General features: G+C 43.5%; 1 protein-coding gene across 1 annotated transcript in view; it reads right to left on the minus strand.

The window, feature by feature from the left end:
* Positions 1-12,761: 12,761 nt before the first annotated feature.
* The window catches only part of LOC115207248 (synapsin-2), a 163,143-nt gene continuing 159,597 nt past the window's right edge, over positions 12,762-16,307 (minus strand). The window contains exon 13 of the mRNA XM_029774222.1: positions 12,762-15,124. Coding sequence (XP_029630082.1) covers positions 14,977-15,124 — 148 coding nt within the window. The 3' untranslated portion in view covers positions 12,762-14,976. The remainder of the gene's footprint in view (positions 15,125-16,307) is intronic.

A 16,307-nucleotide genomic window follows, 5' to 3' on the forward strand; every position in this document is an offset into this window, starting at 1 on the left:
TTGACATTCGATGGTGAGTGGACCGGCAGTCATCTTTGTAGTAGCAATTCAAACTTAAAATGTCAATTAAAATTCAATTTGAATGGTGTACTAGCTAGGTCTATTCTACGGATTATATTTCTATGATTGAAATGACACCAACCCTGTATTAAGGAGCATGGTGTGTCCCAACCAATAGCGGGCATAATACAAAAACCTCTGATTTTTGAAAAAATAAAATAAAGCTACTGTACAACATATGCGAATATTTAAAAAAATCGGAGTTACGAGTTTTTAGATAATTTACCTTAATCCAGCCGCTGTGTCAGATTTCAAAAAGGCTTTATGGCAAAAGCACACCATGCGATTATGTTAGGACAGCGCCTAGCCACAAAACACCATACAGACATTTTCCAGCCAAGGAGGACTCACAAAAGTCAGAAACAGCGAATAAATTAATCACTTACCTTTGATGATCTTCATCTGGTGGCACTCCCAGGACTCCATGTTACACAATAAATGTTCGTTTTGTTCGATAATGTCCCTCTTTATGTCCAAAAACCTCCATCTTGTTGGTGCGTTTAGTTCAGTAATCCAAAGGCACAAAGCGCGCTCTCAACATCCAGACGAAGTCAAAAAAGTACAATAAAAGTTCGTAGAAACATGTCAAACGATGTTTAAAATCAAACCTCAGGTTGTTTTTGTCATAAATAATCAATAATATTTCAACCGGACAATAGCTTCGTCAATAGAAAAGGAGAAACAAGAAAGGCACGCTCCCGTCGCGCGCTGGACTCATGTCTGGAAATGTCCACTGTCCACTCATTGAATGTGCTGTTTCTCTCTCATTTTTCAGAGTAAAAACCTGAAACAATGCCTAAAGACTGGCCACATGTAGAAGAAGCCATAGAGATTGTGAACTGGGTCCTAAGTCTTTGTATGGTGGATAGGCTTTCAATTGAAAAACAGCCTTTCAAAATAATAGTACTTCCTGGATGGACTTTCCTCAGGTTTTCTCCTGCCATATCGGTTCTTTTATACTCATATACATTATTTTAACAGTTTTGGAAACTTTAGAGTGTTTTCTATCCAACTCTACCAATTATATGCATATCCTAGCTTCTGGGCCTGAGTAGCAGGCAGTTTAATGTGGGCACGCTTTTCATCCAAAATTCCGAATGCTGCCCCCTACCCTAGTGAAGTTATTTTGTGTATGTCCATTATCTGAAATCGATATAAAAAAACATTTAAATTACAGGTAATAATACAACAAAATAGGAAAAATACCAAGGGGATGAATACTTTCGCAAGGCACTGTACAGGCAGGCGGAGTAGAAGACAGACCGTGGCCTGGTAGCATGTTCTGTCTGGACTGAAACCCCTCCAGATACAGGGTGGCAGGCAGAATAGAAGACAGACCTTGTCCTGGTAGCATGCTCAGTCTGTTGGGAGAGTAGCAGACAGTCTGAAATGGCATCCTGTACCACTTAGTGCACTAATAATGTCCAGAGCCCTACACCCTAACCCTATCCCTACAAGGCAGCACTGTGAGACACTGGTCAAGCCTACATTTACATTTTAGTCATTTAGCAGACGCTCTTATCCAGAGCGACTTACAGTAGAGAAAGCATACATTTCATACATTTTTTCCCCCCGTGGGAATCGAACCCACAACCCTGGCGTTGCAAACACTATGCTCTACCAACTGAGCCACACGCTAGCCCTACAAGGCAGCACTCTGAGACGCTGGCAGCACTGTGAGACTCAACCCACTCACGTGATGCACCACTCCTAGGGTCGGCTAGGAATAGAGTACTAGTAAGCCAGTGACTCAGCCCCCGTAATAGGGTCAGAGGCAGAGAATCCCAGCGGAAAGACACTAAGGGTGGTTCGTCGCTCCAGTGCCTTGCCGTTCACCTTCGCACCCCTGGGCCAGACTACACTCAATCATAGGACCTACTAAAGAGATGAGTCTTCAGTAACGACTTAAAGGTCGAGATCTAGCCTGTGTCCCTCACATGGGTAGGCAGACCATTCCGTAAAAATGGAGCTCTATAGGAGAAAGCCCTGGCTCCAGCTGTTTGTTAAGAAATTCTATTAACAATTAGGAGGCCTGTGTCTTGTGACCGTAGCGTACGTGTAGGAATGTACGGAAGGACCAAATCGGAGAGATAGGTAGGATTAAGCCCATGTCATTTTATTTTTTTTTTTATTTAACCTTTATTTAAACAGGGAGTCCAAATCAAATTGTATTAGTCACATGCGCCGAATACAACAGGTGTAGACCTTACAGTGAAATGCTTACTGCCAACAATTCAGTTAAAAAAATACAGATAAGAATAAGAAATACAAGTAACAAGTAATTAAAGAGCAGCAGTAAAATAACAATAGTGAGACTATATACAGGGGGATACCGGTACAGAGTCAATGTGAGGCGGCACCGGTTAGTTGAGGTAATATGTACACGTAGGTAGAGTTCTTAAAGTCACTATGCATAGATGATAACAACAGAGAGTAGCAGCGGTGTAAAGGAGGAAGGGAGAGGAGGGGGGGCAATGCAAATAGTCTGAGTAGCCATTTGATTAGGTGTTCAGGAGTCTTATGGCTTGGGGGTAGAAGCTGTTTAGAAGCCTCTTGGACCTAGACTTGGCACTCCTTTACCGCTTTCTGTGCGGTAGCAGAGAGAACAGTCTATGACTAGGGTGGCTGGAGTCTTTTGACAATTTTTAGGGCCATACTCTGACACCGCCTGGTATAGAGGTCCTGGATGGCAGGAAGCTTGGCCCCAGTGATGTACTGTGCCGTTTGCACTACCCTCTGTAGTGCCTTGTGGTCGGAGGCCGAGCAGTTGCCATACCAGGCAGTGATGCGACCAGTCAGCATGCTCTCAATGGTGCAGCTGTAGAACCTTTTGAGGATCTGAGGACCCATGCCAAATCCTTTCAGTCTCCCGAGGTGAAATAGATTTTGTCGTGCCCTCTTCACGACTGTCTTGGTGTGCTTGGACCATGTTAGTTTGTTGGTGATGTGGACACCAAGGAATTTGAAGCTCTCAACCTGCTCCACTGCAATCCCGTCGATGAGAATGGGGGCGTGCTCGAACCTCTTTTTCCTGTAGTGCACAATCATCTCCTTTGTCTTGAACACCTTGAAGGAGAGGTTGTTGTCCTGGCACCACACCGCCAGGTCTCTGACCTCCTCCCTACAGGCTATCTCGTCATTGTCGGTGATCAGGCCTACCACTGTTGTGTCATCAGAAAACTTAATGATGGTGTTGGAGTCGTGCCTGTCCGTGAAGTCGTGAGTGAACAGGGAGTGCAGGAGGGGACTGAGCATGCACCCCTGAGGGGCCCCTGTGTTGAGAATCAGCGTGGCGGATGTGTTGTTACCTACCCTTATTACCTGGGGGCGGCCTGTCAGGAAGTCCAGGATCCAGTTGCAGAGGGAGGTGTTTAGAACCAGGGTCTGTAGCTTATTCATGAGCCTTGAGTGCACTATGGTGTTGAATGCTGAGCTGTAGTCAATGAATAGCATTCTCACATAGGTGTTCCTATCTGTGGATCTGTTGGGGCGGTATGCAAATTGGAATGGGTCTAGGGTTTCTGGGATAATGGTGTTGATGTGAGCTTTGATCAGCCTTTCAAAGCACTTCATGGCTACAGACGTGAGTGCTGCGGGTCGGTAGTCATTTAGGCAGGTTACCTTAGTGTTCTTGGGCACAGGCACTATGGTGGTCTGCTTAAAACATGTTGGTATTACAGACTCAGACAGGAAGAGGTTAAAAATGTCAGTGAAGACACTTGCCAGTTGGTCAGCGCATGCTCACAGTACACGTCCTGGTAATCCATCTGACCCTGCGGTGTTGTGAATGTTGACCTGTTTGAAGGTCTTACTCAGAGAGCGTGATCACACAGTCTTCCGGAACAGCTGGTGCTCTCATGCATGTTTCAGTGTTATCTGCCTCGAAGCGAGCATAGAAGTAGTTTAGCTCATCTGGTAGGCTCGTGTCACTGGGAAGCTCTCGGCTGTGCCTCCCTTTGTAGTCTGTAATGGTTTGCAAGCCCTGTCGCATCCAACGAGCATCAAAGCCGGTGTAGTACGATTCAATCTTAGTCCTGTATTGACACTTTGCCTGTTTGATAGTTCGTTGGAGGGCATAGCGGGATTTATTATAAGCTTCCGGGTTAGAGTCCCACTCCTTGAAAGCGGAAACTCTAGCCTTTAGGTCAGTGCGGATGTTGCCTGTAATCCTTGGCTTCTGGTTGGGCTATGTACGTACAGTCACTGTGGGTACGATGTCATCGATGCACTTATTGATGCAGCTAATGACTGATGTGGTGTACTCCTCAATGCCATTGGAGGAATCCTGGAACATGTTCCAGTCTGTGATAGCAAAACAGTCCCTCAGCATCTGCTTCATCTGACCACTTTTTTTAATGATCTTGTCTCTAGGGCTTCCCTCTTTAATTTTTAATTAAATAAAAATCAGGAGGATAGATAGAATTATGGTCAGTGTCATGCCCTGATCTGTTTCAGCTGTCCTTGTCATTGTCTCCACCCCCTCCAAGTGTCGCTTATTTTCGGAGGTTTATATACACCGTAGCCAAATACATTTAAACTCAGTTTTTCACAATTCCTGACATTTAATCCCAGTAAAAAATCCTTGTCTTAGGTCAGTTAGGATCACCACTTTATTTTAAGAATGTGAAATGTCACAATAATAGGAGAGAGAATGATTTATTTCAGCTTTTATTTTATTTCATTACATTCCCAGTAGGTCAGAAGTTTACATACACTTAATTAGTATTTGGTAGCATTGCCTTTAAAATTGTTTAACTTATGTCAAACGTTTCGGGTAGCCTTCCACAACCTTCCCACAATAAGTTGGGTGAATTTTTGGCCCATTCGTCTTGACAGAGCTGGTGTAACTGAGTCAGGTTTGTAGGCCTCCTTGTTCGCACACGCTTTTTCAGTTCTGTCCACAAGTTTTCTATGGGATTGAGGTCAGGGCTTTGTAATGGCCACTCCAATACCTTGACTCTGTTGTCCTAAAGCCATTTTGCCACATCTTTGGAAGTATGCTTGGGGTCATTGTCCATTTGGAAGACCCATTTGCGACCAAAACTTTAACTTCCTGATTGATGTCTTGAGATGTTGCGTCAATATATCCATATAATTTTCCTCCCAAAATATATGCCATCTATTTTGTGAAGTGCACCAGTCCCTCCTGCAGGAAAGCACCCCCACAACATGATGCTGCCACCCCCGTGGTTCACGGTTGGGATGGTGTTCTTGAGCTTGCAGGCCTTCAATTTTTTCCTCCTAACATAACGATGGTCATTATGGCCAAACAGTTCTATTTTTGTTTCATCAGAGTAGAGGACATTTCTCCAAAAAGTACAATCTTTGTCCCCATGTGCAGCTGCAAACCGTAGTCTGGCTTTTTTATGGCGGTTTTGGAGCAGTGGCTTCTTCCTTGCTGAGCGGCCTTTCAGGTTATGGAGATATAGGACTCGTTTTACTGTGGATATAGATACTTTTGTACCTGTTTCCTCCAGAATCTTCACAAGGTCCTTTGCTGTTGTTCTGGGATTGATTTGCACTTTTCACACCAAAGTACGTTAATCTCTAGGAGATAGAAGTCGTCTCCTTCCTGAGCGGTATGAGGGCTGCGTGGTCCCATGGTGTTTATACTTGCATACTATTATTTGTACAGATGAATGTGGTAACTTCAGGCATTTGGAAAATGCTTCCAAGGGTGAACCAGACTTGTGGTGGTCTACAATATTTTTTCTGAGGTCTTGGCTGATTTCTTTTGATTTTACCATAATGTCAAGCAAAGAGGCAGTGAGTTGGAAGGTAGGCCTTGAAATACATCTACAGGTACATCTCCAATTGACTCAAATGATGTCAATTTGCCTATCAGAAGCTTCTAAAGCCATGACATCATTTTCTGGAATTTTCCAAGCTGTTTAAAGGCACCGTCAACTTAGTGTATGTTAACTTCTGTCCCTCTGGAATTGTGATACAGTGAATTATAAGTGAAATAATCTGTCTGCAAACAATTGTTGGAAAAATATCTTGCGTCATGCACAAAGTAGATGTAGTTGAAAAGCAAGTTTTAATGACTCCAACCTTAGTGTATATAAACTTCCGACTTCAACTGTATCCTTGTGTTTCCTGTCTCTCTGTGCCAGTTCGTCTTGTGTGTTTCCAAGTCAACCATCGTTTTTCCCGTTCTCCTGCTTTTTGTATTCTCCTTTTTCTAGTCCTCCCGGTTTTGACCCTTGCCCGTTTCTGGACTTTGTACACATCTGCCTGACCATTCTGCCTGCCTTTACCATGAGCCCATAAGCCAGTCTACCTCCTGGACTCTGATCTGGTTTTGACCTTTTTGCCTGTTCACGACCATTCTCTTGCCTACCCCTTTGGAATAATGAACATCGGCCTCCAACAATCGGCCTCCTGTGTCTGCATTTGGGTCTCGCATTGTGCCTTGATAGTACCAGAAAGAAGGCCATTATCTACTAATTTTATCTTTTGCGAGGGACAGAAAACAGTTTTCAACCAGCGATTGTGTTGTGAGACTCTGCTGTAGAGCTCATCACTCCCCCTAACTGGGAGGAGGACAGAGACAATTACATCTTTCTAGCTGATTTACACTCTGAAGCTATGTTGCGCATGCTGAGCTCTGCCTGTTTCATCCTAACATCGTTGATGCTGACGTGGATAACAATATCCCTATACCCTCTACTCTCGCCAGTTTTAGCCTTAGCTACCACTATCTTCAGATTAGCCTTTACGTCGGTAGCCCTGCCCCTGGTAAACAGTGTATGATCGCTGGATGATTATTTTTAAGTCTAATATTGCGGGTAATGGAGTCGCCAATGATGAGGGTTTTCAATTTGTTAGAGCTAATGGTGTAAGGCTTTGGCGGCTCAGACCCTGTAAGGGGTGGAGGAGAGACCTGAGAAGGCTCGGCCTCTGACTCTGACTCGCTGCTTAATGGAGAGAACCGGTTGAAAGTTTTTGTTGGCTGAATGAGCGACATCAGTTGAGCATGCCGACAGCATTTCTTTCCAGAAGCCTTGAGAAAATTGTTCAGCTGCGGGGACTGTGTGGGGGGGATTTATACTACTATCTGTACTTAATGTTGGCACAGATGCTGTTTCATTCTTTCCTACATTTAAAATGCCCTTGCCTAATGATTGCATCGGAACCTGGGCTTGCAACACGGCTATCCTCACCAAAAGGTGATAGTTCTCTTGTACTTTATGAGTACAATGACTGCAATTAATGGCACAGTGTTAATGTTAGCTTTTTGGGATGGTGGAGGTCCTGTAGAACCATGTCCAGATAAAGCGTCCAGGGTGAAAAAGTTGAATGGAAAAAGTTGAGCGAGGAGAGGAGAGGCACTCGAGGCGGCCTGCTCGTTCGACTTAGGAGGCGCGCACACCACCCACCGCTTCCGAGTATATTACCCGCAATTGTTCAGTCTTTGGATATTAAGTTGACGAGCTTAGAGCAAGGCTTTCTTTCCAGAGAGACATCGGGGCCTGTAACATACTTTCTCGGAAACATGGCTCTTTCGGGATACTCTATCGGAGTCAGTTAAGCCAGCAGGATTCTCAGTACTTCGCGCAGACAGGAATAAATATCTTTCCGGGAAGCAGAAGGGCGGGTGTTGGGTGTTTCATGATTAACGACTCATGGTATAATTCTAGGAACATACAGGAACTCAAGTCATTTTGTTCACCCGACCTAGAATACTTCACAATTAAATGCCGACCATATAATCTCCCAAGAGAATTCTCCTCCGTCATCGCCACGGCCGTTTACATCCCACCTGTGGAACTGAACGCACAAACCACCGCATTTAACAATTGCAAGGCGACTGGTAATATGGCAGAAAATAAACAGTGTTGTTATTCACTCCACAAGGCAATCAAACAAGCTAAACGTCAGTATAGAGATAAAGTGGAGTCGCAATTCAACGGCTCAGACACGAGATGTATGTGGCAGGGACTACAGATAATCATTGACTACAAAAGGAAAACCAGCCACGTCGCCGAGAACAATGTCTTGTTTCCGGACAGGCTAAACACATTCTTTGCACGCTTTGAGGATAACACAGTGCCACTGACGTGGCCCGCTACCAAGGACTGTGGGCTCTCCTTCTCCGTGGCCGACGTGAGTAAAACATTTAAACGTGTTAACCCTCGCAAGGCTGCCGGTCCAGACGGCATCCCTAGCCGCGTCCTCAGAGCATGCGCAGACCAGCTGGCTGGTATGTTTACGGAATATATTCAATCTCTCCCTATCCCAGTCTGCTGTCCCCACATGCTTCAAGGTGGCCACCATTGTTCCTGTACCAAAGAAGGCAAAGGTAACTGAACTTAATGACTATCACCCTTTACCACTGAAGTGCTCTCTCAAGTGCTTTGAGAGACGAGTCAAGGATTATTTCACTTCCACCTTACCTGCCACTCTAGACCCATTTCAATTTGCTTACAGCCCCAATAGATCCACAGACTATGCAATCACCATCACTCTGCACACTGCCCTATCCCATCTGGTCAAGAGGAATACCTATGTAAGAATGCTGTTTATTAACTATAGCTCAGTATTCAACACCATAGTACACTCCAAGCTCATCATTAAGTGAACCAAGGTGAACCAAGATGGTGTAGCAGTGCAAATCAAATTTATTTATATAGCCCTTCTTACATCAGCTGATATCTCAAAGTGCTGTACAGAAACCCAGCCTAAAACCCCAAACAGCAAGCAATGCAGGTGTAGAAGCACGGTGGCTAGGAAAAACTCCCTAGAAAGGCCAAAACCTAGGAAGAAACCTAGAGAGGAACCAGGATATGAGGGGTGGTCAGTCCTCTTCTGGCTGTGCCGGGTGGAGATTATAACAGAACATGGCCAAGATGTTCAAATGTTCATAAATGACAAGCATGGTCAAATAATAATAATCACAGTTGTCGAGGGTGTAACAAGTCAGCACCTCAAGAGTAAATGTCAGTTTGCTTTTCATAGCTGATCATTGAGAGTATCTCTACAGCTCCTGCTGTCTCTAGAGAGTTGAAAACAGCAGGTCTGCGACAGGTAGCATGTCCGATGAACAGGTCAGGGTTCCATAGCCGCAGGCAGAACAGTTGAATCTGGAGCAGAAGCACGGCCAGGTGGACTGGGGACAGCAAGGAGTCATCATGTCAGGTAGTCCTGAGGCATGGTCCTAGGGCTCAGGTCCTCCGAGAGAGAGAGAGAAAGAAAGAGAGAAAGAGAGAATTAGGGAGAGCATACTTAAATTCACACAGGACACCGGATAAGACAGGAGAAATACTCCAGATATAACATACTGAACCTAGCCCCCCGACACATAAACTACTGCAGCATAAATACTGGAGGCTGAGACAGGAGGGGTCAGGAGACACTGTGGCCCCATCCGACGATACCCCCGGACAGGGCCGAACAGTGCAGACGTGGTTTGTCATTCTATCGTGTACTTTTAGTATTTTTTGTCTTTTTTGTATATATTTCAAATTATTTTCAATCTCTTTTCCATTTTTAAATTAAATATACCTTCCGGTAACCCGCCTCACCCAATGTCATACGGATCCGCAATTTTTTTAGACCTTATAGCCAGAACCTCCATCAGAGGCTAGCCATCAGAAGCTAACCAGCTAATTAGCTACTAGCTATTTAGTCATTGTCACCCACTGCTAGCGGCCTTTACCTTCCTCACAGACACCAGCCATTTTTTTTTGCCTGGATAATACTTGCCAGCCTGCCAGTATAGGACCGTTTTCTCCACTACAACGCCGGATTCCTGCCGTAAGCCCTGGACCATTACTCCTGATCATCACAGATAGCTAGCTGTCACCGAGTGAACCAGCCCCGAAGCTAGCTCTGAGCCAGGCCCACCTCCCGGCCTACTCAGTGATCACTCAGCTACACAGCTGATGCCTCCCGGACTCTACCCCAACACGGCTAGAATCCATTACTCCACCGATCCTTGCCGGAAGCTCTGGACTTTTTCATCGGATAATCGCTGCTAGCTAGCTGCTACCGAGTGGCTATAGTGGCTAACGCCCTTGCCCCGAATCTAGCACCAGTTAGCCGTGAGCCAGGCGCATCTCCCGGCTAGCAAACGAAATTACTACAACCACAATACCTCTTTCGCCAACTACAATAACTCTTTCGCCATCTGGCCTGGACCCTTTGTCGACACGGCACCCCGCCGTACCACCATGACTGGTCTGCCGACACCTTCATAGGATGCCACCTTTCCAACAAGTCATTTCCTTACATTTCTGGCCTGCTAGAGCTGCCCCGGTCAACTGCATATTGATGCCAATGATTTTGGAATGAGACATTCGACGAGCAGGTGACCACATACTTTTGGTCATGTAGTGTATCTATACATAACTGAAACATAAATATGTTCCACTACTTCATAATACATATTTACAGTTGAAGTCGGAAGTTTACAAACACTTAGGTTGGAGTCATTTAAAACTTGTTTTTCAACCACTCCACAAATGTCTTGTGAACAAACTATAGTTTTGGCAAGTCGGTTAGGACATCTACTTTGTGCATGACACAAGTCATTTTTCCAACAACTGTTTACAGACAGATTATTTCACTTATAATTCACTTTTTCACAATTCCAGTGGGTCAGAAGTTTACATACACTAAGTTGACTGTGCCTTTAAACAGCTTGGAAGATTCCATAGAAGCTTCTAAAGCCATGACATAATTCTGATAGGCTAATTGACATCATTTGAGTCAATTGGAGGTGTACCTGTGGATGTATTTCAAGGCCTACCTTCAAACTCAGTGCCTCTTTGCTTGACATCATGGGAAAATCAAAAGAAATCAGCCAAGACCTCAGAAAAAATTGTAGACCTCCACAAGTCTGGTTCATCCTTGGGAGCTATTTCCAAATGCCTGAAGGTACCACGTTCATCTGTACAAACAATAGTACGCTAGTATAAACACCATGCGACCACGCAGCCGTCATCCAATTTGTAAGTCGCTCTGGATAAGAGCGTCTGCTAAATGACGTAAATGTAAATGTAACTCCATCCGTTGTGCCCTCAACCGGCCTTTGCCGAACGTCAGAGCAGACGCTTCGGCTCTGGGAGTGTGGTGCCTGGAAAACAATCTCTCACTCAACATCAACAAAACAAAGGAGATGATCGTGGACTTTAGGAAACAGCAGAGGGTGAGAGGTTATTTTTCTGACACCACACTCCCAGAGCCCTCACCTCCTCCCTGTAGTCTGTCTCGACATCGTTGGTAATCAAGCCTACTACTGTTGTGCCGTTTGCAAGCTTGAGGATTAAGTTGGTGGCGTGCTTGGCCACGCAGTCATGGGTGAACAGGGAGACAGGAGGGGGCTGAGCACGCACCCTTCTGGGGCGCCAGTGTGGAGAATCAATTAATTTATTTATTTAACCCTTATTTTACCAGGTACGTTGACTGAGAACACATTCTCATTTATAGCAATGACCTGGGGAATAATTACAGGGGAGAATAGGGGGGATGAATGAGCCAATTGTAAGCTGGGGATGATTAGGTGGCCAGGATGGTATGAAGACCAGATTGGGAATGTAGTCAGGACACCGGAGTTAATAACCCTACTCTTACAATAAGTGCCGTGCGATCTTTGGTGACCACAGAGAGTCAGGACACCTGTTTAATGTCCCATCCGAAAGAGACATCTACCACAATATATGTCATAGAGATATCTACCACAATATATCAGTCATAGAGATATCTACCACAATATATCAGTCAGAGAGATATCTACCACAATATATCAGTCAGAGAGATATCTACCACAATATATCAGTCATAGAGATATCTACCACAATATATCAGTCATAGAGATATCTACCACAATATATCAGTCAGCGAGATATCTACCACAATATATCAGTCAGAGAGATATCTACCACAATATATCAGTCAGAGAGATATCTACCACAATATATCAGTCAGAGAGATATCTACCACAATATATCAGTCAGAGAGATATCTACCACAATATATCAGTCAGAGAGATATCTACCACAATATATCAGTCAGAGAGATATCTACCACAATATATCAGTCAGAGAGATATCTACCACAATATATCAGTCATAGAGATATCTACCACAATATATCAGTCAGAGAGATATCTACCACAATATATCAGTCAGAGAGATATCTACCACAATATATCAGTCAGAGAGATATCTACCACAATATATCAGTCATAGAGATATCTACCACAATATATCAGTCAGAGAGATATCTACCACAATATATCAGTCAGAGAGATATCTACCACAATATATCAGTCAGAGAGATATCTACCACAATATATCAGTCAGAGAGATATCTACCACAATATATCAGTCAGAGAGATATCTACCACAATATATCAGTCAGAGAGATATCTACCACAATATATCAGTCAGAGAGATATCTACCACAATATATCAGTCATAGAGATATCTACCACAATATATCAGTCAGAGAGATATCTACCACAATATATCAGTCAGAGAGATATCTACCACAATATATCAGTCAGAGAGATATCTACCACAATATATCAGTCATAGAGATATCTACCACAATATATCAGTCAGAGAGATATCTACCACAATATATCACATTAATGGTCCCTTCCACCACCTTCTGGACAGAAAGAACAGCTGCATTTATCCATTTATAACAAAACAAGTTAGTCATTGTAAATGGAGGAGTCAGTAATACAGATACATTAGTGGAACGATTTACCACATCTTTATTTATTGACATTTATGTACAGGTAACATTACTATGGTACCAAGGGTCACTGGGTCATATTGGTCATGCAAGGCAGTACTGCATACGGACAAATAAAACAGTACAGGAACCTACAATACATTATCAATGATTCATTATCACAAAATAAACTTCTGGATGACTCACATACAGTAACGGTACAATACAACATTTACAAAGCATTAACAATATAACATGTTAGATGGCTTTAAGTTGATATAAGCTGACAGGTTGGTAGAACTGCTGTACACCAAGGTGCTTACAGGACAGATGATCTGAAACGTTATTGAAACTGACCGGTTCTGGTGTTGGCTTGACCACTTAAAGAGTGGTCGGATACCTTAAATGAAGGTCTGACACCTTAAAGGAGAGGTCTAACCGAGTTAAAGGAGCGGTCTGACTGATTAAATAGAGATCTGACTGAGTTAAAGGAGCGGTCTGACTGATTAAACAGAGATCTGACTGAGTTAAAGGAGCGGTCTGACTGATTAAATAGAGATCTGACTGAGTTAAGGATAGGTCTGACTGATTAAAGGAGCAGTCTGGAACCTTAAAGGAGAGGTTTGACAGTTAAAGGAGCGATCTGACAGATTAAAGGAGGGGTCTGACTGATTAAAGGAGAGGTCTGACAGATTAAAGGAGGGATCTGACTGATTAAAGGAGAGGTCTGACAGATTAAAGGAGGGGTCTGATTGATTAAAGGAGAGGTCTGACTAATTAAAGGAGCGTTCTGACAGATTAAAGGAGGGGTCTGACAAATTAAAGGAGGGGTTTGACTGATTAAAGGAGGGGTCTGACTGATTAAAGGAGAGGTCTGACAGATTAAAGGAGAGGTCTGACTGATTAAAGGAGAGGTCTGATTGATTAAAGGAGAGGTCTGACTGATTAAAGGAGGGGTCTGACTGATTAAAGGAGAGGTCTGACTGATTAAAGGAGTGGTCTGACAGATTAAAGGAGGGGTCTGACTGATTAAAGGAGGGATCTGACAGATTAAAGGAGGGATCTGATTGATTAAAGGAGAGGTCTGACTGATTAAAGGATGGATCTGATTGATTAAAGGAGAGGTCTGACTGATTAAAGGAGTGGTCTGACAGATTAAAGGAGGGGTCTGACTGATTAAAGGAGTGGTCTGACTGATTAAAGGAGGGATCTGACAGATTAAAGGAGGGATCTGATTGATTAAAGGAGAGGTCTGACTGATTAAAGGAGAGGTCTGACTGATTAAAGGAGAGGTCTGACAGATTAAAGGAGAGGTCTGACTGATTAAAGGAGAGGTCTGATTGATTAAAGGAGAGGTCTGACTGATTAAAGGAGGGATCTGACAGATTAAAGGAGGGATCGGATTGATTAAAGGAGAGGTCTGACTGATTAAAGGAGCGTTCTGACAGATTAAAGGAGGGGACTGACTGATTAAAGGAGAGGTCTGACTGATTAAAGGAGGGGTCTGATTGATTAAAGGAGGGATCTGACAGATTAAAGGAGGGTTCTGATTGATTAAAGGAGGGGTCTGATTGATTAAAGGAGAGGTCTGACAGATTAAAGGAGGGGAATGACACCTTAAAGGAGAGGTCTGACTGATTAAAGGAGGGGTCTGACTGATTAAAGGAGGGGTCTGACTGATTAATAAAGGAAAGGTATACTTGTATGTTTGAGTGACAGTGGTCAACAGCCACAACAGAGGTATTATTATTAAATAACTGTTAATGATGAAGAACGTACTGCAGATATCTGAACGACACAGGAAGTACATATGGTGATACAGGAGTCAGGGGTCACCACTCACAGTCACTAATCTGTAATAAAACACATCATCACATTAAGGCTACAACATCCAGAGGCAATGGGTAACATCAACTCAACACAAACATCCATTCTGCTCCACAACACCTACTGATGGAACCGTCATCTTCATGCATTAGAACGTCATATATATCTCCTCCTCCTCACACACTGACCGAGGGCCAAGCTTCACGCAAGTAGCTAGCTACAGGTAGTTACAGGTAGCTGGCACTTTGACATCATCACACTCAACTGGCCAATTGAGTCCACAGAGAGGCAGGGGATGGAGGCGGGACTTGGGAGTTATACAGTTACACACAGTTAATCTCAGACTGGGTCACGTTTATGTCAATGAAGTCATCTGCCAATCCTAGAGCATGTGGGAGAGGACTAATCAGAGAAGAGGCTGGCGAAGGACTTGCGGATGTTCCGGATGGTCTCGGCCTTGGCTTCGTCCTCTCCGCCCGCCGAGGAGCTGGAGCGGAAGAACGACGCATCTCCCAACGCGCTGAAGGCATTGGTCAGGGACTGGGACTTACTGAAACACACAGAGACATAACGTTAACCCTAACAATAACTCCTAACCTTAACCCCTAATCTGGTCAGGGACTGGGATTTACTGCAGAGACAGAGACATCACATTAAACCTGACTTTAAACCCTAACACTAAAGCTAACCTGGTCAGAGACTGGGACTGACCGCAGAGACATCACATTAAACGTGACCTTAAACCTTAACCCTAAACCTAACCTTGTCAGGCACTGGGATTTACCGCAGAGATATCACATTAAACCTGACCAAACCTCGTAAGGATCGGACATTTTTGTAAATTTTTGCTTAAAATGACATACCCAAATCTAACTGCCTGTAGCTCAGGACCTGAAGCAAGGATATGCATATTCTTGATAACATTTGAACAGAAACACTTTGAAGTTTGTGGAAATGTGAAATGAATGTGGGAGAATATAACACATTAGATCTGGTAAAAGATAATGCAAACAAAAAAACATACGTTTTCTATTATTTTTTTTTTCATCATCTTTGAAATGCAAGAGAAAGGCCATAATATAATATTGCAGTTTTGCGCAATTTAGCAGGTTGTGTGCATAGTTTCACAGTATTTTGCATGAAGTCTGCCCAAATGTGCCGAATTGGTCAATTGATACATTTTCAAGTACATAACTATAGAGAGCATACAAAAATCCTATGGTAATACAACATTTTAGTTTACACACTCCCAGGAATGTCATACATGATGGATCATTAGCTGATACACTACCTTTCACACATATACAGTTGAAGTCGGAAGTTTACATGCAACTTAGCCAAATACATTTAAACTCAGTTTTTCACAATTCCTGACATTTAATCCTAGTAAGAATCCCCTGTTTTAGGTCAGTTAGGATCATCACTTTATTTTAAGAATGTGAAATGTCAGAATAATAGTAGAGAGAATGATTTATTTCAGCTTTTATCTCTTTCATCACATTCCCAGTGGATCAGAAGTTTACATACACTCAATTAGTATTTGGTGCATTGCCTTTAAATTGTTTAACTTGGGTCAAACGTTTCGGGGAAGCCTTCAACAAGATACCCACAATAAGTTGGGTAAATTTTCGCCCATTCCTCTTGACAGAGCTGATGTAACTGAGTCAGGTTTGTAGGCCTCCTTGCTCACACACACTTTCTCAGTTCTGCCCACACATTTCCTATAGGATTGA

Source organism: Salmo trutta, chromosome 14 (assembly GCF_901001165.1).
Source record: "Salmo trutta chromosome 14, fSalTru1.1, whole genome shotgun sequence".
In the NCBI taxonomy this organism is placed as follows: domain Eukaryota; kingdom Metazoa; phylum Chordata; class Actinopteri; order Salmoniformes; family Salmonidae; genus Salmo; species Salmo trutta.